At 46.9% G+C, this 26979-nt stretch overlaps 1 protein-coding gene across 2 annotated transcripts in view; it reads right to left on the bottom strand.

Moving 5' to 3' along the window:
- Positions 1–26979, bottom strand: part of LOC142590707 (uncharacterized) — an 83394-nt gene that overhangs the window by 44691 nt on the left and 11724 nt on the right. For both annotated transcript variants that reach the window (XM_075703123.1, XM_075703124.1), the window contains one exon: positions 5817–5928. In XM_075703123.1, coding sequence (XP_075559238.1) covers positions 5817–5928 — 112 coding nt within the window. The remainder of the gene's footprint in view (positions 1–5816; positions 5929–26979) is intronic.

Genomic DNA, 26979 nt, shown 5'->3' with positions numbered 1-26979 from the left:
CTTGGAGCGCTTTGACAAAACGAGCGTAGCACTTCAGAAACCAGACCTAGACATTTCAACTGCTGTAGACCTGCTGGGATCTCCAGAAGGCTCTGTTAATTATTTGCGACCTCTCTTTGATACCTTCGAAGAGAGAGCACGCACGCTAAGTACCAATCAATGTTATCAGGATGAGGGCAAACGCACCATTTTGAGTAAGCACCCGGACGGAAAAAGCGACAGTGCGCTACAAGGTAGGAAAAAAGTTTATCGTAGAGACCTACAAAGTTGTACTTGAAAGTCTAGGCTCTGCTTTTCGAGTGCGAAAGGCTGCCTACTCTGAACTCTGCGAAAGGTTCTGATTCTTAAAATTGCTGAAAGAAATTGGGAGCGACGCCTCTTTGGCCCAGCCGGCTTAGAAATTGGTGAAAACCTACAAAAATGATTTGGAGCCAGCATTTTCCGCTGAAATCGTTCAGTTTGCGAACTTTCTGCACAACTCTGTGCGCCAGGACACGAGTCCCCTGGGAATAATGAAGTTGCTGCACGAAAGAAAGCTTATTGATGTGTTTGCGAACCTTTCTATTCCTTTGCGAATGTACTTAATCATGTCCGTGGCAAACTGTGAAACCGAACGATCGTTTTACAAGTTGTCACTGACAAAAAATCGCCTTCGTTCAAACCTCCTTGAGGACAAGGTGAACTCGATTGCTATCATGTCCATTGAAAGTGACCTCCTCCACGATCTATCCTTCAGACAGACTATATCTGATTACGCCAAAACGAAGGCGCGAAAGATGCAATTTTAAAAGAGGACTGTTTGCAGTATACATGAATAGCTCCAATAAGTTCGTTGTGTCGCTTCCCAGCCTCCACGTTGTGAATGAAACGCTGAGCAGTTTAATTCAAGATAGGCAAATCTTCGTTGTTCGTCTCTTGTTTGTTCTTCTTGCGATGTTTAGCGTGCTTATAAAGAACTGTATTTTTGTTATTTTTGATAGTGCCACGTCTATTTGGTGCCGTCCTTGCTTGTCTTACCTTTAACGCAAATATTTTTAAATAATGTTTTGTGGTTACAGTTGGTAATCTTATTCTTTATTGTAGTGCAATTTATGGTTTGTATTGCCTTATGTATTGTATATATCTATTGCATATTTATAGAGTAAGGTGTATGACGATTACTGCAGTCTGGTGCTTCAATTTTAATAAAGAATGTTTTGGAAGCAACCATGTGTCTCTTCACGGGATTAAACTTAGTGATGCAAACAAAGCCTAGCTTCAGAAGGATCGACATCTGAGCTGTGTTGTCTTTTCGACATTCTTGTTCGTCTTGAGTGCACAAAATTTTTCCTTAAAGCCTAGCTTTTGCTGAAAACAGAATGCAGATTAATCACAAAGTGAACACATGTGTTGGTGCTTACAACAGCACGAGTTTCAAGCAAGTTTTGTTGTTTTTCTCATAATAATAATAATAATAATAATAATAATAATAATAATAATAATAATAATAATAATAATAATAATAATAATAATAATAATAATAATAATAATAATATAAAATAATAATAATCTCGTTGGTCGCACTTCGTTCTCTTTAATTTGGTGGAATCAAAATGAAACTTGGCATATTTCCATTAGCGTAGCAGGTGACAGGGGGGGGGGGGGTGTCAGTATGGGGAAAGGCGGCCTGCATGGGCATTAGCACAGTGCCCCCAGTTCTCTTAATCCGGCCTTGCGTCTGCTCGACGCGCCATCGTCTGCGAGACACACCTTCGTGCTTGTCGTTTTTTTGGGTCACTTTTGCAGCTAGTATGTACGAAAAAGAAAAGAATACAATAAATTTACTGATTCGTTATGAATTGAGATTCCTCGCTTCCGTCAAACGATGCCGTCTGTACGATGCATGCGCTCGCAGACGGCCCTCGCATATGTCGATAGTTTGTCTGGTAACTCGGCGACTTGGCAGAGTGTTCAAAGGATGAGAGGATGAGCACACCTTGGTGAAAGGACTACTGTTCTATAGTGGGTTGCGAAACCATATACATCAGATTGAAAGGCCAGGCTAAGCTCGCTCTCTTCGGAGTCCCTAAAGATGTAGAAAGGTGCCCGGTGTGGGAGCTCAATCGTCACCGCACTGATCGGTCCGTTAGAAGCCATCGATTCCATTTGTGAGCGGCGCTTTGACGCAAAATATATACTGAGGTATTATGTGCATATTATTGAAGGGCAGGAAGTATCTATATAGCGTAGAAAGCCTGCGCTTTGGTCTGATGCGGTGCCCACAATCCTTTGCCGTATCTTCCGGAGTATCTTTACGAGCAGCCCGCGCGAGCAGCCCACGAAAAAAAAAAAACGGGCTGACATGCAAGAGATGAAGGCCGGTCTAATGAGAGAACGCCCCCGCTCTTACTTGAATCATCGCTGACATTGGAGGCATATGGAAACCTGCGCGAGCTCGAAGACATAGACAACCGATAACGTGCTTCCTAATTCAAGCAAATATAAACAATGTGTTTTGGTTACTTCACACAGGGGACCTGGAATACCGACTACGTCTCCGTCGTAGGGCACATAAAAATAGGGAAAAACGGCTATTCCATAAATATTTTCAAAACACACAATTAACCTACAAAAAAAAAATGGGCTGCACGTAACAAATAATGTGGCCTGCATTCTGCTAAAGGTCAGATTGCTGCCGTTATTAGGGCATAGGGGAAATTTTGTCAGAATTCAATATATCGCCTTCAGAAAGGCAGGAAAAGACGGTTTAACAATTTTTATTTAACACCCAATTAAACCACACAGTCCATTAATTCCTGTACTTCGTCACATTCCTGTACACGAACCCCATTTCTTCGCAATATGAGCACTGAATTGCGTTCTCTCACGACGCAGTGAAAACACGCACATCAGGTTTAAAAAGGAAAACAACAAACGCGATCAATCTGATTGCAGTCATGCTCGAACGCAACTGCAACGCTGCGTTCGAGCGCGGCACACACCGACTCTGCCGGCCGGCACCTCCGGCAAGTGCGACCGCTACGTTCAAAAGAACGTGACGGGGGCGCCACCTGGATTTTCAATAAAGCCCTCGTTTGACCCACTATACCAATCTAGTACACTCTACTACTACGGCCATAGAGTTTCTCACTACATTATTGAGAAACTATATGACTACGGCTTCCGCCATTCGCATGCCCAACGCCGTAGTAGACGCCGCGGTTGTCTCAACGCTGTAGCCACCGGAGAAGAACGCCCTCCCTCCCTCTCCTGACCGCCGTGCATCGCGCACGACAGGAGAAGGCACGCTCGCAGACCGCGTTCCTCGCTCGCGCATGCGAGAGTGAACCGCGTTCTCTGGCTCACCCTCACAAGCTTTGGCCAGCACATAACACCATACCACGCACGGCGACGTTATTGTCGCCCCTGGACTTTGTGCAGAACCTCACGGCGGCGTGGACGGCGACAGCGACGCTGACGGCAGAAATGGGCCTCGAGCCTCTGTATAACGCTATCGCAATAAAAAGCAGGGAAGAGATTGATATAACCGCAGCCATTGCAAGCGTAGGTAATGGTAAAATATACTAAGGGAGCTCTGGGGCCCTATAACGTAAAACTATTCCAATGTGTTCTTATTCCAATTTCCTGACGTCAAATCTGCGTAATCGCCGACGCAAGAATCGGGTGGTCACCCGCCTGGTTCTCTGAACAGACCAATCAAACGCTCTCCTCGTTCATAGAAGGTCACTTTTGTTTGCTTGAAAAAGGAATCACATTGCCTACACTGATCGGCTTGTCTTATCTAACTGGCTCACAAGAGGCGAGGAGCACGCTAAAAGTGGAGAGGGATTCGATAGGGCCGAGCCTCTGCACTGAAAATCGATAACCGGATGAAGAGGGTGGTGCCGGCGTCTGCGATTGGTCCGCTTTGCCTTATTTAGCTTGCGGTGGCTCGTCGACAATCGCGGCGGCATGCAAAGGAAGCATAAGAATGACGCTAAAACGGATCCTCAGCAAAGGAGAGTTGGCAGAACGATGTCGTAAACGGGCCGAAAGTGTTCGAAAACGTTACACGGCCACATAGAAAGTTTTATTACACGCAAATAAACCCATGCTCTTCGACAGGTGCGAGTAGCCAGTGCCTGAGCGATCAGTGGAAGCCATCTTTGATTCCTTTTGGAACGGGGCAGCCTGCGGCTATTCAGACGAAAATTCAGTTTTGTTCGGCATATTAATGCATCTTTATCGCGTACACGTCACTTTGACTCGCTGAGTTTTTACGGTTTTATGACGTCGCGTGAGAGGCAGGTGCAGTGGGCGCAGCCCGAAAACTTTTGACCAATGGCCGAGGGCTGATGGCGAAGAAGCGTCGAATCCGAAATAACTATTTTTCTCTTGTTCGGTGAAATCATGCATAATTCGTGTGTACACGTTATATCAGAAGGGGAGCTATCACGGTTTACGCGACGTCGCGTGGCAGACAGGTGAAAGGGGGGTGGTCCAAAATGTTTTTGACCAATCGCGGAAGGCTGATTGCAAAATTGGAATAGAAAAGTTTGGAATAGCTTTACCTTATAGCACCCCTGGAATACAAAAGTTAAGATTGGGATCACAAAGACAAAAGGCTATATAAAGATAGATGAAGTGAAACCCGGTTAAATTAAGCGGGCTAGGTCCCACTTTGTCGTGCCCCGTTTGAAAGGGGATGCCAATAAACGGCATCATCAACTCGTAAATATTAGCAAAGAATAATACCATTTATGTACTTTTTATTTATTCAGCCTTGTGGAAATGTCTTCATACGTAGTCTACCTTTATTATCACTTGAATAGACAGGCTGGATGCATTAGCCAGCATCATGAATATTTCTGTTTCCAGCGTCCAGTTTCTAATGTTGCATAGCGAATTAATTTCCCGTTGTAGCTAGTCTTCCGTATAGTACGTTCTTATTTACATATACAGTCTCCTGCCTCGCCTTCTCCAAGAGCACGCATCCCCTTTGAGCTGCTTCTGGCGCTCCTAGACCTACTTAAAGAAGCACTTTTTCTTCCAAGGTGAATTGCTAACTTTTACCGAAACCATGGTATTCATTAAGTGCATTAATTGTGCACTTCAAACGTCGCGAACGCTTTTTACTGCACACATGGTCCCTGACACGATGAGCCACTGTGCTGCAACACATTCCCCTGTAAACGTAAGGGTCGACATTGTTCCGTCAAACGTCTAACTAATAAGGGCTGTCTCCAGTTGAGGATGGAAAGTCACTCCTTGAGACCGTGGGCGCATTTGGCACAGCTTTCTGACGCGACTACCAACATTTTGGCAGAGCGGATATCTTATGTGCCTGATGTATGCTTATCTAAGCAATGTATTGATTCGTTTATTTAGACATAGACACACATAATAGATTATTCATACCAAACCTTATCTGTGCATGCAATATGGCCATTACTATATGGGCCGGCTGATGTGACCGTCGTCAATGACGATATGATCGTCATTGTTGCTAATACAGTAGCCTAGTTGAAAATTACACACGTCGCAAGCATTACAAAATTTGTTTGCAGCGGTGGTAGCTTTACTTTATATGTTTTCATTTCGCGCATGTGACGAAGCTCTGCAGAAGAAGGCCAACCCATTGCCGAGAATTTGGAAAGCTTTATCAATACTCACAGCCTGTCTTATGGCTACGACACAGCTTCTCGAGGAGCTAAGCTCGGCTGTCTACTGAACAGAATTTTGTTGTTAAACGCTGCCACTGCATGTCAGGTGCTAGTCTATGTGCTGACGAACTTTCATGTGTCAAATGGCTAATATTTAAACAAAATTTTACTCACAGATCAACCAGCATCGTCTTCCGGTGAGCGTCGCAACGGTACGACTCACAGGTGTCGTCCTTTCTGATGATTTCGTCATGATCCATCAGCTTTCCTTCGTGCATGCATTTTCCTAAAACAAACGAATGTCCGAACACTCAATCAGAAAAAAGAACAAACATTATTCATAATTTATTCACCTATAAATCTAAAAAGGAACCAAGAAGATAAGCCGAACGCCGACTATCAACTAAAACTTCTTACACCGAAGGAAAAAGCTAAAAAAAACAGTTTCGAATTTCATGGGCTCAAACTATGATACGATTATGAGGCAAGTCGTAGCGGGAGAATACGAATAAACTTTGCTTACTAGGGGTTATTTACCATGCCCCCACTGTTGGGCGTTATTGAATTTCGCCTCCATGAAAATGCTGACGCCACTGCCGGAATTCGATCTCTCCCTCTTGGACAGAGGCAGAAAAAGGAGTAAGAAACAAAACGTGCCAGAGAAATGCTCAAGGGAAAGCACAGCCAACTCGTTCATCATGAACGCGCGTGCACTGGCGAAAGATAACTTCGCCCATGACGATCGCTCTGTGCGAGTGAATTGCGCAGGTGCTACCTCTGGTAATGAATTGCCAGCCTCAGTCATAGGCCACATCTCTCGCTCTTACGTATAAACAGAAGTATAATGCCTGCACATTGTAAACTGCACTTATATTGCTGGAACAAAACGAAAGTTTCGACGGTGTGCCACTGGCGAATGAGCGTTTATGATCAGTTACTATTGTATTGATTCAAGGCTCTGAGTGCCCTGCCTAAAATAAACGGCAGCAAAGCGAAACTTTATAAACTACGTCCGTATTCCATCCTGGTCCCATGGTACACCATACAGGACACCTGTCGTGTCCTTTCTTGCATCTGGTGCTGAAAAAAAATGTACTTAATGTTCAGCTATCTCTCATATAGAGGCACTAATGTTCACTGATGAATGGTGGCTAAGACGTTTAATTAGTAAGCTTGCAGCCCACGGTTGATCGCACTGCGCTCTGCTCTCTTATAATGGTATACATTTAGGTATCAGCGTCAGCAAAAGACGTAGCACGTTAACATCACAGGGTCGTGTGCACGTGGAGAAATGTTTATGTGATTCAAATTTTACTTCAGCGCAACAAATGCGACAGGTCGCAGTAAGAATTCGATGCGACGATCGATTGATTCGTATAAACTCATTCACGCCGTCGGCGTCCGAGACAGACGGTCTGCACAGGTGGCTCAATGGGTGACTTAGGTTCGAGGGACAAAGACGCTGCAGTAAGGAACGAACAACACTTGTATTTACAGACAAAATTACGAAGTTCGGTTACAAGATTGCATAATTTCAACTGCACATCGGTTGCAAAGAGTTACGCTGGTTGTGGACTTGGATTCGGTGCTAAGCGCCATGGCCTCTGCCAAAATAGGGTCGCCTTATGTAGTCCTAACCAGTGTGACTCTTTGCAACCGATGTACTGTTGAAATTATGCAATCTTGTAACTGAACTTCGTTGTTTTATCTGTAAATACAAGTTTTGTTCGTTCGTTACTGCAGCGTCTTTGCCCTCGAACCTAAGTCACCCATTCAGCCACCTGTGCCGATCGTCTCTGACGGTGCGTCTCGGACGCCGAAGGTAGCAGTGAATTTCAACGAATCAATCGATCCTCGCATCCAATTCTTACTGGCGCAGTCGACAGGATGCTTTAGTTGTTAATGATGAGGCACACGACCTCAGGCCAGCGGGAGAAAAGATCTATGATGCGCAAGGCTTAACGATGGCCGCGACTGTTCGGGCGATCGATCGGCTCTATAACGTGTAGGTTTACGTTCTGAAAAGGGTACTGCGGCCTCACTAGAGTCGTGATAGGCTCTCGGTCTGATTGTCTTTTGTCTGCCATGATTTGATACCCGTGGCACCTGTTGCAGAATACCATAACGTCTTTTTCGACGCTTGACCAAAAGAAACTAAGCTTAATCCTCGCTCTCGTCTTGCTGCAGCCAAGGCGGCCCCCCAGCATGACTCGTGGGCGAGACTGAGTACCTCACCGCGCCTCGTCATTGGTAACACCAGCTGTTTTATCGGTTGTCCCAATACGTGGTCACGGTGGCAAAGGAGTCCATCAATCACGACCCTGCCGCTCCTTTCGCATTTTTCCAGGCCCTGCTGAGAGTCACGTCACGCTTTTGTTCCTCACGCAACGTACCGGCATCACCCCTCACTGTATCGGAGCTAGTGGGGGATTCTTCTTCGGCCCCTTCCTCGTTCGGATGCAGCGTTTCGACCCCGCTCGCCCCGGTAACCGGCTGTTCAGGATTAACCCGTTCCCCATCTAGGCCTACGGCTGTAATCAGCTCTTCGCTGGTGCTCGGCGGAGGATTGTTTGCGGGCGGCTCGCAAGCCTCGTCCAGACCCTGCTGGAGCGCGCTCCAGCCTTCTGCTGAGAGCAGGCAGTCCGCGCTGACGCTCAGCCTATCATTGAGTGCGCAAAATACTGGTGTCGCCTACTCGACTTTGGGAAACACGGGTTGTCCCTGTTTTAGCGTCAGCGGTAGCGCTACGAGTTTCGCTTCAACCCGTTCGCCAAATGCTGCACGGTGGTTGACGCTGCCGTGCGACTGTGCTAAGTCCTGTGATGCAGCGCTTTCGCGAACTACAGTTATCTCGGCGCCCGTATCCACTATTGCCTTCATTGTTCGGCCCCTGCAATTGAGAGCTACACGCAACAAGCGGTCACCCGCGGATTTGTTCTCTAGCGAGACCTGAGCGGCGAGCCTCTCCGGCTGTTCCTGCTTTGAAGCCGTCTGCGCCAGCCTATCGTGGATACGCGGACAACATGTCCTAATGTGCCCGGCCAACCCACACTCAAAGCAGATTGTTGGCCTGTGCTGTCCTGCGGGTGGATACGGGGATTTTCGTTTTGTCCTCTGTCCTTGGTGCGAAACCAAACCACTGCTGTTGCGATTCTCAGTTGTCTTTTGCGGGCCCTTACCGCTGGCGTCCGCAGGTGGCCCCTTAGGCATGTATACGTGGCTGTGAGCGTCCTCAAAAGTTTGCAAAAGTCTAGCAATTTCCGAGGCCTTGTACCACCATGCACCCTCTCGCAGCCTGACGTATCGGAGCGCCTCTTCCGGCAACACTGTCTTCAGCTTGTCAGCCACCAAGAGTTCTAGCAGCCCCGCAATGTTTTACACGTCCCTAGATGCCACATAAAAATTTAGGTAACTGGCGAGACGAGTCGTGAAACTCTTCCACGTCTCGGTCTTCCGCTTCCGTACCCCAAAGAACCTTTTTTGATATTCAAGGGGGGACAACTGAAGCTCATCAAGGACGACTTCCTTTAAAGCTTCATAGTCACCGTGTTGTGCAGGAGTCAAACATGTTGACAGGTACTCAATGCGCTGCGCTAGGAGCGAAAAAAACTATTTGACCCCAATAGCTTCGCGGCAGCTCGTGGGCCTCCAAGGTGTGCTCTACAGATTCGAACCATATGGGGACCTCGGCGTCTGTGGGAAATTTGGGGAAAGCACCTTTCGGCAGAGCCGATGATCCTTAGCACCGAAGCCAGGACCAGAACCAGTGTAACTCTTTGCAACCGCAGTACTGTTGAAATCATGCAATCTTGTGACTGATCTTTGTAATTTTAAAGGTAAATACAAGTTTTTGTTTGTTCGTACTTCAGCGTTTTTGTCCTTCGAGCCTAACTCACCCATTGAGCTACCTGTGCTGACCGTATCTGACGCTAAGTATCGGAAGCCGACGGTAGGGGTGAATTTCAACGAATCAATCGATCGATCGTGGCATCGAATTCTTACTGTCACTTTGATTTCATTTAATTGAAACTTAGACGAAGAAGAAAGGCAGTGTTCGGGCGACCAAGTTTGTCTCCGGCCGCAACCAGGCGGACGCCTGTGGATCCTCGAAAGCCGTTAGTTTTGTTACAAATTTCTGCACCGGATTCACAGAGCTTGAGATTCGACAAAACAGCATGCAGCAATATTGTTTTAAAACTTATTGTGCCCAAGCAAACAGGGACGAAGAATAGAAGAAACACAAGGACGAGCGCTTATCCTTGTGTTTCTTCTATTCTTCGTCCCTGTTTGTTTGCGCACAATAAGTTTTAAAATGAATTTGTTCCAACTAGGCCGACTCGCCGTCAGCATTATTGTGTTTAGAGTTGGATGCGATACCTTGGCACAGAAACAGGGGCAGCCTACCGATGGCGAATGAATTGATGCACCTGCAAGGTATGAGCTCTTGCATTTTCATCGTCAGGACACAACGCAGGAAAAGAAGGATCCAATGAAAATTCTGGAATCTATCTTAAGTGAAGCTTTTGCGAAGAGATTACTTAAAAGCTATAAAAAATAACGCACATCTAAGGCACAGATACTTTACGTGACACGATGCATCGTGAACCGGTTCGCATTCGCGAACGCGTCTTGCACTATAACTACTTGGCAGCCTTAAACTCAGCAATACGCGAAGTACGTGTCGCGCACGTGACTGCAGAATGCACTGGACAAAAATGCAGCCTTGTAAACGCACCAAAGCCTTGCAAGCGCACGTTTCGCTTTGATAAAGCACTTGTGCGTTCGGCGGCGGGCTGCGGTGCGGGTATGCGCGCATTTGGGCATGCGCTGTAGTTTCACTGCGTGATACCGTAAAGACTAGGGACAGTCGGTGACTACGACGACGGTGGCAGAGGCAAGGGCGGCAGCGGGAGGCAGGGCACCGGCGCCCGAGGTGATTAGGGGCGTAGGCTTCGTCGTCTGTGCGGACACCGTGCCTCTAAAGATGCCCACCCAGTCTTCATGCGATGCCGATGTGTTGACAACACAGCCACGGAGCAGACGAACTTCGAGTGCCCGTGTGATTGTGGTTAAAGTAAAACATGTATTTTAAATGCGTAACCAATTCTATCATCATCATCAGCCAGTCTACGCTCATTGCAGGGCAAAGACCTCTCCCACACCTCTCCAACTACCCCGGTCATGTACTAATTGTGGCCATGTCCTTCCTGCAAAATTCTTAATCTCATCCGCCCACCTAACTTTCTGCCGCCCCTGCTACGCTTCCCTTCCCTTTGAATCCAGTCCGTAACCCTTAATGATCATCGCTTATCTTCCCTTCTCATTACATGTCCTGCCCATGCCCATTTCAGACGTCACTGACTCGCGTTTGTTTCCTTACCGAATCTGCTCTTTTCTTATCCCTTAACGTTGCACCTATCATTCTTCTATCCATAGGTCATTGTGTCATCCTCAATTTAAGCAGAACCCTTTTCGTAAGCCTCCAGGTTTCTGCCCCGTACGTGAGTACTGTTAAGACACAGCTGTTATACACTTTTCTCTTGAGGGATAATGGCAACCTGCTGTTCATGATCTGAGAATGCAGACAAACGCACCCCAGCCCATTCTTATTCTTCTGATTATTTCAGCCTCATGATCCGGATCCGCAGTCACTACCAGTCCTATGCAGGAGTATTCCCTTAACAGTTCCAGTGCCTCGCTACCTATCGTAAGCTGCTGTTCACTTCCGAGATTGTTAAACATTACCTTAGTTTTCTGCAGAATAATTTTTAGGCCTACCCTTCTGCTTTGCCTCTCCAGGTCAGTGAGCACGCTTTGCAATTGGTCCCCTGAGTTTCTAAGCAAGGCAATATCATCAGCAAATCGGAAGTTACTAAGGTATTCTCCATTAACTCTTATCCCAAATTCCTCCAAATCCTGAATACCTCCTGTAAACACGATGTGAATAGCATTGGACAGATAGTATCTCCCTGCCGGACGCCTTTCTTTATTGGGAATTTGTTGCTTTCTTTATGGAGGACGATGGTGGCTCTAGAGCCGCTATAGATATCGTTCAGTATTTTTACGTACCCTGATTCCGTAATGCCTCCATGACTGCTGAGGTTTCGACTGAATCAAACACTTTCTCGCAATGAATGAAAGCTATATATAAGGGTTGGTTATATACCGCACGTTTCTCCATCACATGATTGATAGTGTGAATATGGTCTATTGTTGAGTAGCCTTTATGGAATCCTGCCTGGTACTTTGGTCTACGGAAGTCTAAGGTGTTCCTGATTCTATTTGCAATTACCTCAGTAAATACTTTGTACGCAACGGACAGTAAGCTGATCGGTCTAGAGTTTTTCAAGTCCTTGGCTTCCCCTTTCTTATTAAATAGGATTATGTTAACATTCTGCCAAGATTCCTTGTACGCTCGAGGTCATGAGGCATTGCGTATACAGGGTGGCCAGTTTCTCTAGAAAAATCTGCCCACCATCCTTCAACAAATATGCTGTCACCTGATCCTCCCCAGCGACCTTCCCCCTTTGCATAGCTCCCAAAGCTTTCTTTCCTTCTTTCAGCGTTACTTGTGGGATTTCAAATTCCCCTACACTATTATCTCTTCCATTATCGTCGTGGGTGCCATTGGTACTGTATAAATCTCTATAGAACTCCTCAGCCACTTGAACTGTCTCATCCATATTAGTAATGATATTGCCGGCTTTGTTTCTGAACACAGACATCTGATTCTTGCCAATTCCTAGTTTCTTCTTCACTGCTTTAGGCTTCCTCCGTTCCTGGGAGCATGTTCAATTCTGTCCATATTATAATTCCTTCTGTCAGCTGTCTTACGCTTGTTGATTAAATTCGAAAGTTTCGCCAGTTCTATTCTAGCTGTAGGATTAGAGGCTTTCATATATTGGCGTTTCTTGATCAGATCTTTCGGCTCCTGCATTAGCTTACTGACATCCTTTATAACGGAGTTACGACCGACTCATATTGCAAATTTCTTAATGACACCCATAATATTGTCGTTCATATCTTCGACACTAAGAATCTCTTCCTGAGTTAACGCCGAATACCTGTTCTGTAGCTTGATCCGGAATTTCTCTGTTTTCCCTCTTACCGCTAACTCACTGAAACTCACTGATCGGCTTCTTATGTACCAGTTTCTTTCGTTGGCTCCTCAGGTGTAGGCTGATTCGAGTTCTTACCATCCCATGGTCACTACAGCCTTCCATGTGCTTACCAAAAGAGAAAAAAAACCCGCCTCTGTCCGTCCTTCACGTAAGACTATTCCTTTCAAGATAGAGCCCGACGGGTTTCGAAGGGATCAACTGCATTATCGCCCGTGTACCGTGCGTTGGGTGGACGTTAAAGAGCCACAGGTGGTCGAAGTTAATCCGGAGTACCTCATTACGGCGTGCCCAGTAAACAGAGTCTGATTTTGGCACCTAAAACTTGGGAATTTAATTTTAAAAATACACCCCGCCGCAGCGAGCAACTTTACCCTCAGCAACGTCAGCTGGTATACACCCCAGGTGAATGGAAATTGCGTCACGAGCGCCAATTCCTACCCTGGCGCTTGGTAGGCCAAGCTCCGAGACCGAGGCCAAGCTCCGAGAGAAAGAAAACAAAGAAAAAACGAAGTCCGCTCCCATGAGAACGGTTTGTGTAATGCGCGAGGGGGAACGCCTTCCCACTTGTCGTCTGCCATGCGCTCGAAGAGCACACGATTTTATCTGCAGGATCAACGGAATTTCGATCAGCTGTGGCTCTTTAACGTGCACCCAACGCACAGTACATGGGCGTTCTGCTCTTTTAGATTTTGTTTTCAACGCTCTTCGGCTTCTAATTTTCTTTTCTTACTACATATGGGCAACGTATCTGTGTGGAAACCCCTTTCTTCCTTTTCAAGGTGCGCGAGCTAGTATGCCACGCACTTTATTTGTTTCGGCATAACACGAGCAGGCAGGAAAATCTGGTTTATTCATTGATTTTATTAGCAACCTATCGCAAAGAAAGGCTTTCAATACACAACAGGATAATATAGAGCTGAGTATCTTATTAGTCAGTACAAATTGACACATTCTGTACTACGATCATGCTTACGTAAGATCGCTTCTTACTAGTTCTTATAGACAATAAATTGCAGAGACACAAATATACCGAAGGAATTTGTGCCGGAAGACTTAATTGTGAATATTAAAAGGAATATCAAGAGCAGCGTATCCACATTGTTCGCATAGCAGTAATAAATACTTCCTTTTTAATTCCACACAACGTGTATACTTGCTAGTCCAAACAACATCGTATACCTATTAAGTGTCCTGCATATATCTTTCATTGTGCTAATGTGCCGATAAATATCCCGAAAATTATACTTAAGATGTCTATGTAGTCTTTTTTCATATGTGGTTTCGTTTCACGATACAACACGTAAGACCAATAGAGCTTCATTCAGATCTGTAACACTGCAAGAAAGTTCTCGACACGAAATTTCTGGCGAGCATGTTCCAGGTGTTTCTTAAAATTTTTAACATACTTGTTCTGTGTTTTAGGAAGAGTTGCACCTAAGAAAGAACAAACACAGGAAAAAATGAGGTCGACGAAAAGAGCGCAAACTATCAGCTGGGTTTATTTGTGTCATATCTGCATACATAAACATTGCTCGCACGTGACAACAAAATGAAGTCGGAATGAGGAGGTGAAGACAAATCAAACCTGCCTCATGTCAACACAAGCTGCGCAGGAAATTGCGCCCGGCGTGGTATAAGGCAACAGAAGTATGACTTACGCAGTCATGGCCCTGTTCCTTCATGTGAAAAGCTTCTAAAAGCTCACGGGCTGTTTGATAAATAGATGAAAGAGCCCGTGACCCCATCGGCCACGCCACGATGGCCCTGCAAATAACTGTGGAAAGGGAGGGCATCTCCCCCGAGGAACTTAGTAACGACGCCGGATGGACCTCGGCAATAAACAAGCGCAAGTCGGTCAGCGCGGACGCGCCCGAGCAAGGCGACCGAGCATGGTGCGCACCCCGTGCCGGGAACAAACGCCCTGCTCCAGCGAGCGTGAAGCAACGTATCAACGCCGCTTCGAGGTTGGCACGGTTGCCGAGGGAGTACATTCGAATCGTCTCGTCTTCACGAAGGTGGGCCATATTAAGGTCGCCCAATCCCTCATCACGGCCGCAAACCGCCCACGCATGGACTTCACGGAGGGCATCATATGTCCAAACATGATACAGAAGATCATGGTAGCGAGCACCCCCTCGAGACGCAACGCCGTGGCGTACGCTGGGGTGAAGACCATCAACGTCGGCCAAGCCGATAACGACGTGAGCGCTTAATTCGCTGCCCCAGAGAACTCGCGCAAGCAGGCCATACATGGCGTTGATTCCGCTATAGTGCATGAGTAGTCACAGCGCCTCGTAATTCAGCCCAAAAACCCCAGTGCCCTCATGGCAAGGAGAATTAACAATACGAGCACGGCCGTCATTCTTTTGAATGACCTCAACGTCCCTGATTACGTTAAATATGGCCCAAGCCTCGTAAAGTGCTCGCTCTACCGCTGACAGACCGATACCTGCTATGCCTGCCGTAAGCTCGGCCATCGAGCCGATGTCTGTGCGGGACCCCAAAATGTTATCTGCCAGGGGTGCGGCATGAGCAACCCCAAAAACAACCACGAATGCTCTCTGAAATGCCACCTCTGTGGAGGGCCTCACATGATGGCGGACCTCACCTTTAGGCAACGTTACCAAATGCCTTTCGTAGTCCGACAATGCCGTATGGAGCGACGCAAGCAAGAGCAAGCATCCCGGCTGATGCAATTGCCGGGCTCCCATGAAGGCAGCCCTCAGCGGATATACGCCACGGAGCTGTTCACGTCATCGCGGTGGCGTCGGTAACGGATCAGGTGGCCGCTCTACAGCGCGCTCATCCTCAAGGGGGCGCAAGACTTCGAGGACCAAATCCGGCTCCAGGGGGGGGGGGCTTTGTGGCTCTAGGGGACCTCCTGCTGTTCGTGTCGAGGTGCCAGCCAGCGACTACAGCATCAGACAGGGCACCAGCTGGGCTGATCGAGCCAATGACCCACCGCCATCACCACCGAGAAAGGTCACGGGGCGTGTATTTCCAGAGCATGATAACATCGCACAACTAGAAAAAGAAAACGCATTACTGAGACAGGCTCTCTAATAGCTTAGGTCCGAAGTGGCAGCACTTAAAAGACACGATCGAAAGACAAAGGGGGGGGGGCGCCAGTCAGCCTGAGCAGCCACGCCTCCCCCCCTCCCCACACTTCCCCCTGTGGTCGAGTTTACCAAGGAAGCTCCGGTAGCAGAGTCGGTGACTAGCGGTCAGTCCAAAAGGGGAGCACTCTCTGAGACGGGCGGGCAGCCGAAGGGCGTCCTTCCAGATTGAATCGGGGAATTGCAAAGCGCGACGGATAGTCGTTTCGAAAAGGTTGTTAAGGTGACGCTCGCAATGGGAGTCGTCTTAGAAGAAGTGGAAGCTATTCAAACTCTCGTGTCCAGGTGCAACAAGATAGACACCCCAGTCTTAAACTAGTGCATGCTCCTGGGGCTCGAGCCAGGCGTTAACAATAACACCCAAAGTGGCGGTTCAACAAAATACCATAGAAGTTTGGCAGTAGAACTGTAGAGGCTTCTCCAGAAAAAGGGATGTCCTTTATCAGTTTGTTGGATCCACATCGAAGAAGCCCCAAAATATTTCGGTTCAGAAAACTCTCACAGAAATGGTGTCGGTATCTGGTTACAAAATTCATGCTTGTCAGGGCGAAGGGAAAAGAGCCATGAGCACCCTGGTAGCAAATCATCTCACTTTCATAGTACATCATAGTACATCGGTTGCGAAGACAATAAGGTTGAGCAGTCGCTCATTGAACTTATCGCCGGAAAGCATCTCAAAAACGCCATCTTCATTTTTAACATGTACAGCTCGCCCTACGACCATAAGCAGCGATTCACAAATATCTTAAATAAGGCTGACAGTAGGGCCAAGTCCTGTCTGCTCTTGGTGGCAGGAGACTTCAACGCCCCTGCACCAGGCGTGGAGCTACCTCCACACCATGCACAAAGGAGTAGACTTGTGGCAGGTTACAACCGACCACAACCTTCTACCTCTGACGGATCCGGCGCTTCCAGCTAGGACCGGATATTCATGTACGCGGGATACTACTCCCGACTTGTGTTTCGCCAGGGGCTTCAAATCAGCCATTTGGACTAATCTCAGCGAGAATCTTGGTAGTGATCCTAACATTCTGGCCGCAACTTTGGAGGTCAGATCTAATTCTCCCAGGCAATTTGTAGTCACTGATTGGGATGCCTATAGAAAATTTCGGAAAGGGCGTTCTCAGTGAGAGCAGCAGGGTACGATAGCTAACTTGGGAACAATGGACGCAACAGATCAGGGAAGATATTAAGGCATCAGGCTTAATATCTCTGGATCGTGTTCATACAATTAAATATTTAGGGGTTACATTAGACAGTCACTTGCACTTGAGAGAATAAATTAGCGTTGCTTGTAGAAAACTCGCTTTCTGCTGTTACACACAGGCCCGCGCCCAGCAATATTTTGCTCCTGCTTTGCTTCTTTGCATATACTTTTCTTTGTTTAATACCCACAGGAGCTATTATTGTGAAATATGGGGCCTAACATATCAAACTTACTTAACACCTATACTGCAGTTGCGAAAACGCGCCGTAAGAATAATAGCATCTTCCTCAGTTGATCAGCCTAGTAGCACTCTGTTTACTAACCTTCGTATTCTTTCTCTCACGGCGTTAAGAAATTGTAAGATCACTTGTTCACAAAATGCTCAACAACCAACTTCCCCTTACCCAACACCATATTTAACTTCCCGCGTGCAAACACCATGCAATGAACGTTCTAATTACTTCCTAATTACAGGAGTGCCTACGGTGAACTATTATTAGAGTTCTTTGGCGCTATAACATAGAACGCTATGTCTGTAGAAAGAAAAGCAGCAAGAAATTTTGATCCTGTATCTAAACCGTTGTTCTGATCTATCCAAACGTAATGTTTCCTCCTTAAAAAAGCACTTGTTCATGTAAATAATGTGCTTACTTATTGAGCAGGTATGTACTTGATTGATATGTATATGTATTTTTGTGTATTGGACCAGCTACTAGCCACATAAGCTATTGGTCCAACTATTCCTTAAATAAAGCTCATTGATTGATTGATTGATTCATTGATTGATTGATTGATTGATTGATTGATTCATTCATTCATTCATTCATTGAAAGGTGGCGACCAAGAAGGTCCAGACCGAGCTCGAAATCAAAAGGATAGAAGTTGGCTGGCGCACCTTCTTGAAGCAAAGAAATCGCTAACCAATAGGTGGGAAAAAAAGCTCAATCTACGGCTTAGAAAAAGGATTGCGGAGATTAACAGGGCCATAGGGAAGCACTGTGGGTTACTAAGCAAGCAGCAGCGGGACGGACGAGATAAGCAACTCTGTAGATGGAAAAATGTGGGTAGGTGCTAAGTGGAACCTCCTAAGCACCTGCTAGATAAAACCAATACTAGGTCCAACCAAAGTAAACTTCTGGAAAAAGTTGTGTACGAGCCCACTGGAAAAGAAGACGTGCCGAAAATCCTGGATAATCTCACCTGCAGGTATCTCCCTCTGGGCACGGCCGGGCCGAACGACTGCCCAACGTACAGTACAAGAGTAGATCGTGCCCCGAGCAAGACGCTCCTTTCGAAACCTGTGACGTTAGGGAGGCCTTACCGTGTACCAATGTCAGGTCTGCGTCATGGTCTGACCATGTCAACAATAATGCTCTCAGGAACTTAGAAGACGACTTCATAGACTGGCTCTCAGAAGAAATCAAGAAGGCCTGGCAGACTGGTGAAGTTTCCCGGGGCTGGAAAGGTGCCCTGGTAGTACTAATCCCAAGCCAGGCAAACCTTTGAACTTGTCAAACCTCAGACCGAGTTCCCTCGCGTCTTGTGTCGGAAAGTAAGCGGAGCACGTAATTCACATTCGCATCGCCAAGCCTGTCGAACAGAACGGTGTCCTGCTCTACAACACGGTAGGCTTCAGACCAAGTCTCTCTACACAAGACGCAATGAAATTCATCAAGGTTCAGATCACAGACAACGATACAGGGACGTGCGAGGCGTTCTCGAGCTAGACTTGGAGAAGGCCTTCGGTAACATATCGCAAAGGCATTCCAGAATCCATCTTGGATCCCAACCTAGGACAGGCCTTTCATGGCTACGTGAGGTCGTTCCGGGAGGGTCGCAAAGCTACGTTAAAGGTCGGAGACCACAAATCAGAAGGGTACTCGCTCAGGCCCAGACGGACGCCTCGGGGGGCCGTATTCTCGCCCTTATTGTTCAATTTGGCCATCAGGCAACTGTAAGTATCCCTTTTGGAGATCAAGAACATTCACCGCACAATATAAGCGGTCCAGATCGCCACCTGGTGTACGGAAGGTAGCGAAGGGGAGATGGAATCGAGTCTACAGGAGGCGATTTACCCAACCGAAACTTTCCTCGAGGGCACGCGGCTAAGGTTCTCCACAAAAATGTCGGAACCACTTCTCTAGAGACGGGTCGGAAAAGGTCCCAGACATAGGGGGTGGCTGCCCCTGAACGAGGTTAACATCAAGCTTGTAACCAAGAGTGGCGCCAACATTCCTTGGGTGGACACACTACGGGTACTCGGAATGTTCATTGAGTCTAACGGAGGGAACATTACCCCTATCAGTGAAATCACTACCAAGACGGAGTGCATGATTGGCCTGATCAATAAAATCTCCAACAATAGAGGAGGTCTGAAGAAGGATATTCTTCTCAGACTCTTCCACGCATTTCTTATGAGCCACATAGTCTTCGTGGCTACAATGCACAAGTGGTACGCGTCCGAAAAGACCAAGTTGGATACATTAATCTTTAAGAGCATCAATAAGTGCTAGGAGTTCCGGTAAATACCAGCACGGAACGCCAGTCTCCAGATGATTGTACATAACAAACTCGACGAAATCATCGGAGCTCAGAAAACGGCTCAAATATCACGTCTCTCCAGCACCCTCGCGGGGAGAGATTCTCCCGGCCTTGGGAATCCGCCCCACTGTAGTGGAGGAACGTAAATGTGAAATGTTGGATCCCGTAAGGGACAACATCATGGTTGCTCTTTTTCCCCAAAACTTACATCTGCAAAACAATGCGGCAGACGCAGAGCTCAGGCTGTGGCGCTGATCCTGAAGATCTAGGAATCGGCTCAACCCGTCAGCTTCGCTGACATGGCTCAGCATATGAGCACATCGGGCTTCGTCGCAACGGTAGTAAATCAGGAAGGACAGCTTTCTTGCACGGCCTTCATCAGAAGCTCCACCGCGGCTAGGGCGGAGCAGGCAGCGATCACTTGGGCACTCCTAGATGAAGAGAGAACTCAGATCTTCACTGACTCAAGGGAGGTGGTCAGGGCATTCGCTTCGGGCTCCATCGCCGCAGAAGCACATAGAATCACCGACGGTCGAGTAATACGTCCACATACTATCACGTGGTTCCCGGCACACCTCCACTCCCAGCCGGATTCTCTGCCCACTCTCAACGACATCGCACACGTCCAAGCGCGCGCACTCACCCACCGCGCAGAGGCGAACGCGAGTTGAGCTCTTGTTGAACCTAGGCTTGTCGAGTTCCGGGACATTCATTCCACCTTTAACAAGGTCATCATCATCATCATCAGCCTGGTTCAGCCCACTTCAGGGCAAAGGCCTCTCCCATACTTCTCCAACTACCCCGGTCATGTACAAATTGTGGCCATGTCGTCCCTGCAAACTTCTTAATCTCATCCGCCCACCTAACTTTCTGCCACCCCTTGCTACGCTTCCCTACCCTTAGAATCCAGTCCGTAACCCTTAATGACCATCGATAATCTTCCCTCCTCATTACATGTTCTGCCCATGCCCATTTCTTTTTCTTGATTTCAACTAAGATGTAATTAACTCGCGTTTGTTCCTTCACGCAATCTGCCCTTTTCTTATCCCTTAAAGTTACACCCATCATTTTTATTTCCATACCTCGTTCCGCCGTCCTCAATTTAAGTAGAACTCTTTTAATAAGCCTCCAGGTTTCTGCCCCGTACGTGAATACTGGTAAGACACCGCTACTGGTAAGACACCGTAAGACAACGTGCTGTTCATCATCTGAGAATGCGTGCCAAACGCACCCCAGCCCATTCTTATTCTTCTGATTATTTCAGTCTCATGATCCGGATCTGCGGCCACTACGTGCCCTAAGTAGATGTACTCCCTTACCGCTTCCAGTGCCTCACCACCTATCGTAAACTACTGTTCTCTTCCGAGACTGTTAGACATTGCCTTAGTTTTCTGCAGATTAATTTTTAAACCCATCCTTCTGCTTTGCCTCTCCAGGTCGGTGAGCATGCCTTGCAATTGGTCCCACCAGCTACTAAGCAAGGCAATATCATCAGCGAATCTCAAGTAACTAAGGTGTTCTCTATTAACTCTTATCCCCAATTCTTCCCAATCCAGGTGTCTGAATACCTCCTGTAAACACACTGTGAATAGCATTGGAGAGATCGTATCTCTCTGCTGAACGCCTTTCATTATTGGGATTTTGTTGCTTTCTTTATGGAGGATTACGGTGGCTGTGGAGACACTGTTGATATCTTTCAGTATTTTTACATACGGCCCGTCTACACCCGGATTACGTAATGCTTCCATGACTGCTGAGGTTTCGACTGAATCAAACGCTTTCTCGTAATCAATGAAAGCTATATATAAGGGTTGAGTATATTCCGCACATTTCTTTATCACCTGATTGATAGTAGTGATAGATAGTTGAAGGCAGGGCACCGGCGCCCGAGGTGATTAGGGGCGTAGGCTTCGTCGTCTGTGCGGACACCGTGCCTCTAAAGATGCCCACCCAGTCTTCATGCGATGCCGATGTGTTGACAACACAGCCACGGAGCAGACGAACTTCGAGTGCCCGTGTGATTGTGGTTAAAGTAAAACATGTATTTTAAATGCGTAAGCAATTCTATCATCATCATCAGCCAGTCTACGCTCATTGCAGGGCAAAGACCTCTCCCACACCTCTCCAACTACCCCGGTCATGTACTAATTGTGGCCATGTCCTTCCTGCAAAATTCTTAATCTCATCCGCCCACCTAACTTTCTGCCGCCCCTGCTACGCTTCCCTTCCCTTTGAATCCAGTCCGTAACCCTTAATGATCATCGCTTATCTTCCCTTCTCATTACATGTCCTGCCCATGCCCATTTCAGACGTCACTGACTCGCGTTTGTTTCCTTACCGAATCTGCTCTTTTCTTATCCCTTAACGTTACACCTATCATTCTTCTATCCATAGGTCATTGTGTCATCCTCAATTTAAGCAGAACCCTTTTCGTAAGCCTCCAGGTTTCTGCCCCGTACGTGAGTACTGTTAAGACACAGCTGTTATACACTTTTCTCTTGAGGGATAATGGCAACCTGCTGTTCATGATCTGAGAATGCAGACAAACGCACCCCAGCCCATTCTTATTCTTCTGATTATTTCAGCCTCATGATCCGGATCCGCAGTCACTACCAGTCCTATGCAGGAGTATTCCCTTAACACTTCCAGTGCCTCGCTACCTATCGTAAGCTGCTGTTCACTTCCGAGATTGTTAAACATTACCTTAGTTTTCTGCAGAATAATTTTTAGGCCTACCCTTCTGCTTTGCCTCTCCAGGTCAGTGAGCACGCTTTGCAATTGGTCCCCTGAGTTTCTAAGCAAGGCAATATCATCAGCAAATCGGAAGTTACTAAGGTATTCTCCATTAACTCTTATCCCAAATTCCTCCAAATCCTGAATACCTCCTGTAAACACGATGTGAATAGCATTGGAGAGATCGTATCTCTCTGCTGAACGCCTTTCATTATTGGGATTTTGTTGCTTTCTTTATGGAGGATTACGGTGGCTGTGGAGACACTGTTGATATCTTTCAGTATTTTTACATACGGCCCGTCTACACCCGGATTACGTAATGCTTCCATGACTGCTGAGGTTTCGACTGAATCAAACGCTTTCTCGTAATCAATGAAAGCTATATATAAGGGTTGAGTATATTCCGCACATTTCTTTATCACCTGATTGATAGTATAAATATGGTATATTGTTGAGCAGCCTTTAGGGAATCCTGCCTGGTCCTATGGTTGAAAAAAGTTTAAGGTGTTTCTGATTCTATTTGTGATTACCTTAGTAAATACTTTGTAGGCAACGGACAGTAAGCTGATCGGTCTGTTATTTTTCAAGTCTTTGGCGTCCCCTCTCTTATGAATTAGGATTATGTTAGCGTTCTTCCAAGATTTCGGTACGCTCGAGCTTATGATGCTGACATGACAGGGTGGCCAGTTTTTCTAGAACAATCTGCCCACCATCCTTCAACAAATACGCTGTCACCTGATCCTCCCCAGCTGCCTTCCCGCTTTGCATAGCTCCCAAAGCTTTCTTTACTTCTTCCAGCGTTACTTGACGGATTTCAAATTCCTCTAGACCATTTGCTCTTCCATTATCGTCGTGCGAGCCACTGGTAATGTATAAATCTCTATAGAACTCCTCAGTGACTTGAGATATCTCATCTATTTTAGTAATGATATTGCCGGCATTGTCTCTTAACGCATACATATGATTCTTGCCAATTTCTAGTTTCAACTTCACTGCTTTGAGGCTTCCTCCGTTCCAGAGAGCATGTTCAATTCTTTCCATATTATAGTTCCTGATGTCAGCTGTCTTACGCTTGTTGATTAACTTCGAAAGTTCTGCCAGTTCTATTCTAGCTGTAGGGTTAGAGGCTTTCATACATTGGCGTTTCTTGATCAGACCTTTCGTCTCCTGCGATAGCTTACTGGTATCCTGTCTAACGTAATTACCAGCGACGTCTATTGCACACTGCTTAATGATGACCATAAGATTGTCGTTCATTGTTTCAACACTAAGGTCCTCTTCCTGGGTTATGAACAAATACCTGTTCTGTAGCTTGATCCCGAATTTCTCTATTTTCCTTCTTACCACTAACTCATTGATCGGCTTCTTATGTGCCAGTTTTTTTCCGTTCCCTCCTCAGCTCTAGGCTAATTCGAGTTAATTCCATACTATGGGCACTGCAGCGCACCTTGCTGAGCACGTCCACATCTTGTATGATGCCAGGGTTTGCGCAGAGTGTAAAGTCCGCCTATCCCGCTTGCGCAAGAAGGTATTCATTATCCGCATGTTATTCTGTTCTGCAAAGTCTATGAATAACTCTCGCCTGCTATTTCTAGTGCCTATGCCATATTCCCCCACTGCCTTGTCTCCAGCCTGCTTATTGCCTACCTTGGCATTGAAGTTGCCCATTGGTACAGTGTATATTGTTTTGACTCGACCCACCGCGATTCGATAACGAGGAAACTAAGCACCAGTACCTTGGCAGGAGAGCCTACTCTCCCCCCACGATAAACTAAACAGACCACAAGCTGTCACATGGCACATGCTTCAGAGAGGATCGTATCCAAACTTGACTATTTCACTATATCAATCCAGACACCTTTCGTCCGGACTGCGCAGGCTGTGGACAGCGAAGTAATTTAGAACGCATGCTCTGGGAATGCCCTCGTCACAGAGAGGCCTGCATAGCTGTACCGCAGAATATTGGAGCTCTGCGCTAAGTAGCTCCGAGCTTTCACGTCAAGTATGGTATGTCCAGAGAGCGCAGGATGCGGCGGTGAGGCTTGACGTTCCCGTCCTGACGTGGGAGCGGCCCCCGGCTCCATCACCTCCTTGAAGAGGGGCCATCGGAGTCTCTCAGGAACATCAATAAAATTCCCTGTCTGTCTGTCTCGACACGGACCGACGATACGGGTAGAAGCAAACCATTCTGCTGCTACGAGAGAGAGAGAGAAACCACTTTATTCTACGATGAAATGAATGCAACTATACCGTAAGTCCGGGGCGTCGTTCTGCGGCGAGAGACTATCGTCTTCACATTTGACTGAAAACACGTTTGCAAGTGTGAAAAACATTTTGATGCTGAAGTCGTTATTCGTGAAGCCGTGCGCACAGTGAAAAAAAAATTGTGTGACTGCAAAATAAACAATCCAAGCTCAATGCAGACACTCGTCCGAGAATTTATGGTGATGTACAGGCTTACTTAATCGTATAAGTCTAAAGAACGTAGTATGGTCCACTGACACGATAGCTGTTGGCAGTTACTACCTAACAATAAGTACGTTATGATGGCAACTATTCCTTTTTTGTTAAGCCTGTGGCTGGCGCAAACATTGAAAATTGTGCGTTTACCCAGCGCATATACAGCGACGCACTGCAAGCCAAATAGGTGCGTTATTCCCCTGACGTTAAGAAACGTCGAAGAGAAGGGCATGGCTAGCGATTCTCATGCCAGTTCGTGTACTAAAGTTTTGTTTACCATTCGCCAAATAATTGTTGCATGAGTGCAGTCAGTAAGGCAAGGGTTGCGTAGCGAGCACCAGATCAGAATTCTTTCCCAATAACGCTTTAAATAAAATTTTCCTGGCACGTTTCAGTTGTCAACGCAAGAAAATGAGACAACTCTGGCATATGTCCCTGTTTAGATTCATCTGGCTTGTTATCCGCCATGGTGGCTTAGTAGCCACGTCATTCCGCTGATGAGCGCGAGGACATGGAATTTGATGCCTGCCTTAGGCTGTAATCCCATAGTAATAGTACGTTCAACGCCATCAATGAACGAACACAAAAATGAAGAAGCCTTGAAGAAGCCTTGCATATACATTGCGGCCTTTTACTTGCTGCTATGACTGAAGGAGGAGGAGGGGTACTTGGCTTTTGCCTCGGTACGGGGGGAAAGTCAGAAGCTATGATAAATGACCAGTTAGGAGGAAAAGCGTGGCGAACCGATATCCCTTGACCGTACTGATCGGAGCATTTAAGGCGAAGCTTTGTTTGCCTCTACCTTCGATTTTTCTATTGCTGCTGCTGCGGTCGCTGTCTTGCACGCCGCATCAGGAGTTGGTTCGTAGATTGCATATACATGAGACGAGCGTGATAGAGAGGAAAGGTGACGTGCGAAACTCCTTTGAACCTTACCATTGAGCTGCCGCAAGGCCCTCTGGAGCTCCCTGAGCGTAGCCACAATATCGCATATACTGCTCTAACTATCCGTACCCCCTGCAAAAGCATTGCAGCAACTCCATTGATTACCTTTGTACTAACGCGTAAGCCCAGAGGGGAGGCAGAGTGGCAGAGACGTACCCCCATGCACATTTGTCAAGCGGACAACTGGCGTAGTGCCTGCAGGCGCAAAGTCGCAATAAAGCACCACCGCGTCTATAGCTAAACGACATTACGGAAACGGCCGCCTAAATAATTAACACTTTTCTATCCGCCGCGGCAGTTTTATGGCTATGGCATCGGGCGAGGTTACGGGTTTGACTTCAACCGCACCAACCACATTCCGACAAAGGAGAAACGCAAAAACCGTTGTGTACTGAGATTTAAATTTGCATTAAAGAATTCCAGCCATTCAAATGTAAATCGGTGTTCCCCTCGGGCACGCGCTTCATAATGACGTTGTGGGTGAAAACCTTCACGAGCAGCGCAAACAAAACGGACCAAGGAGACGCCAGTACACACAGGACGGGAGCAATGGGCGCTGCGGGCTTGGAATGTGAAGCCCCATAATTTGATTACCACGATGCGGGGCGCCGCGTGAGACCATGACAGTTCTAACATTCTCCCAGGCTGTGAACAATAGCGCAGTGGAACGCTTCAAGCAAACACGTCTCGCTGTGTGCTCCGTGCACTGCGCAGAAAAGCGCAAGTGGTGCGCGCGAGTTGCGCTTACCATCTACTCAGCCCTCAAGCATTGCGCTCAACGCTGGTGGACTTAAGCACTCGCCGTCAGCGTCACCACGTATTATGGCCTATCAACGCGAACTCCACAGAAAGCTTCGCTTACATAGATTTCCACACTGCGGCGGAGCCACAAACTTTTTCTTCCAGCAGTGCGACTTGGCGGCACAAGCGCATCTCATAACGCTGTGGTGTATACCTGAGGCACAAACGCATCGCATGCTAAATTACGTTTCTTCAAGTAACCCGTTTCCTGTTCAGTATGCAAAAAATCACTGTGGCAGAGGCGTAGTTGCTCAATTCCTTTTTGATTTCCTTATTGATTCTGTAACTTTTTCGTTTCCTTTTGAAATTGCCACACTTCGCCAAATTCATTAAGTATCTGTGGCAAGTAATACCCTCTTATCTTTTTCCGATAATGTGTAAAGCATCATGGCCTAATGTAGCTTCGTGTCTTT

Source organism: Dermacentor variabilis, chromosome 8 (genome assembly GCF_050947875.1).
Source record: "Dermacentor variabilis isolate Ectoservices chromosome 8, ASM5094787v1, whole genome shotgun sequence".
NCBI classification, from domain to species: Eukaryota; Metazoa; Arthropoda; class Arachnida; order Ixodida; family Ixodidae; genus Dermacentor; species Dermacentor variabilis.
Note: the sequence above shows the minus strand (reverse complement) of the source record. Positions and strands in the feature narration are given on the sequence as shown.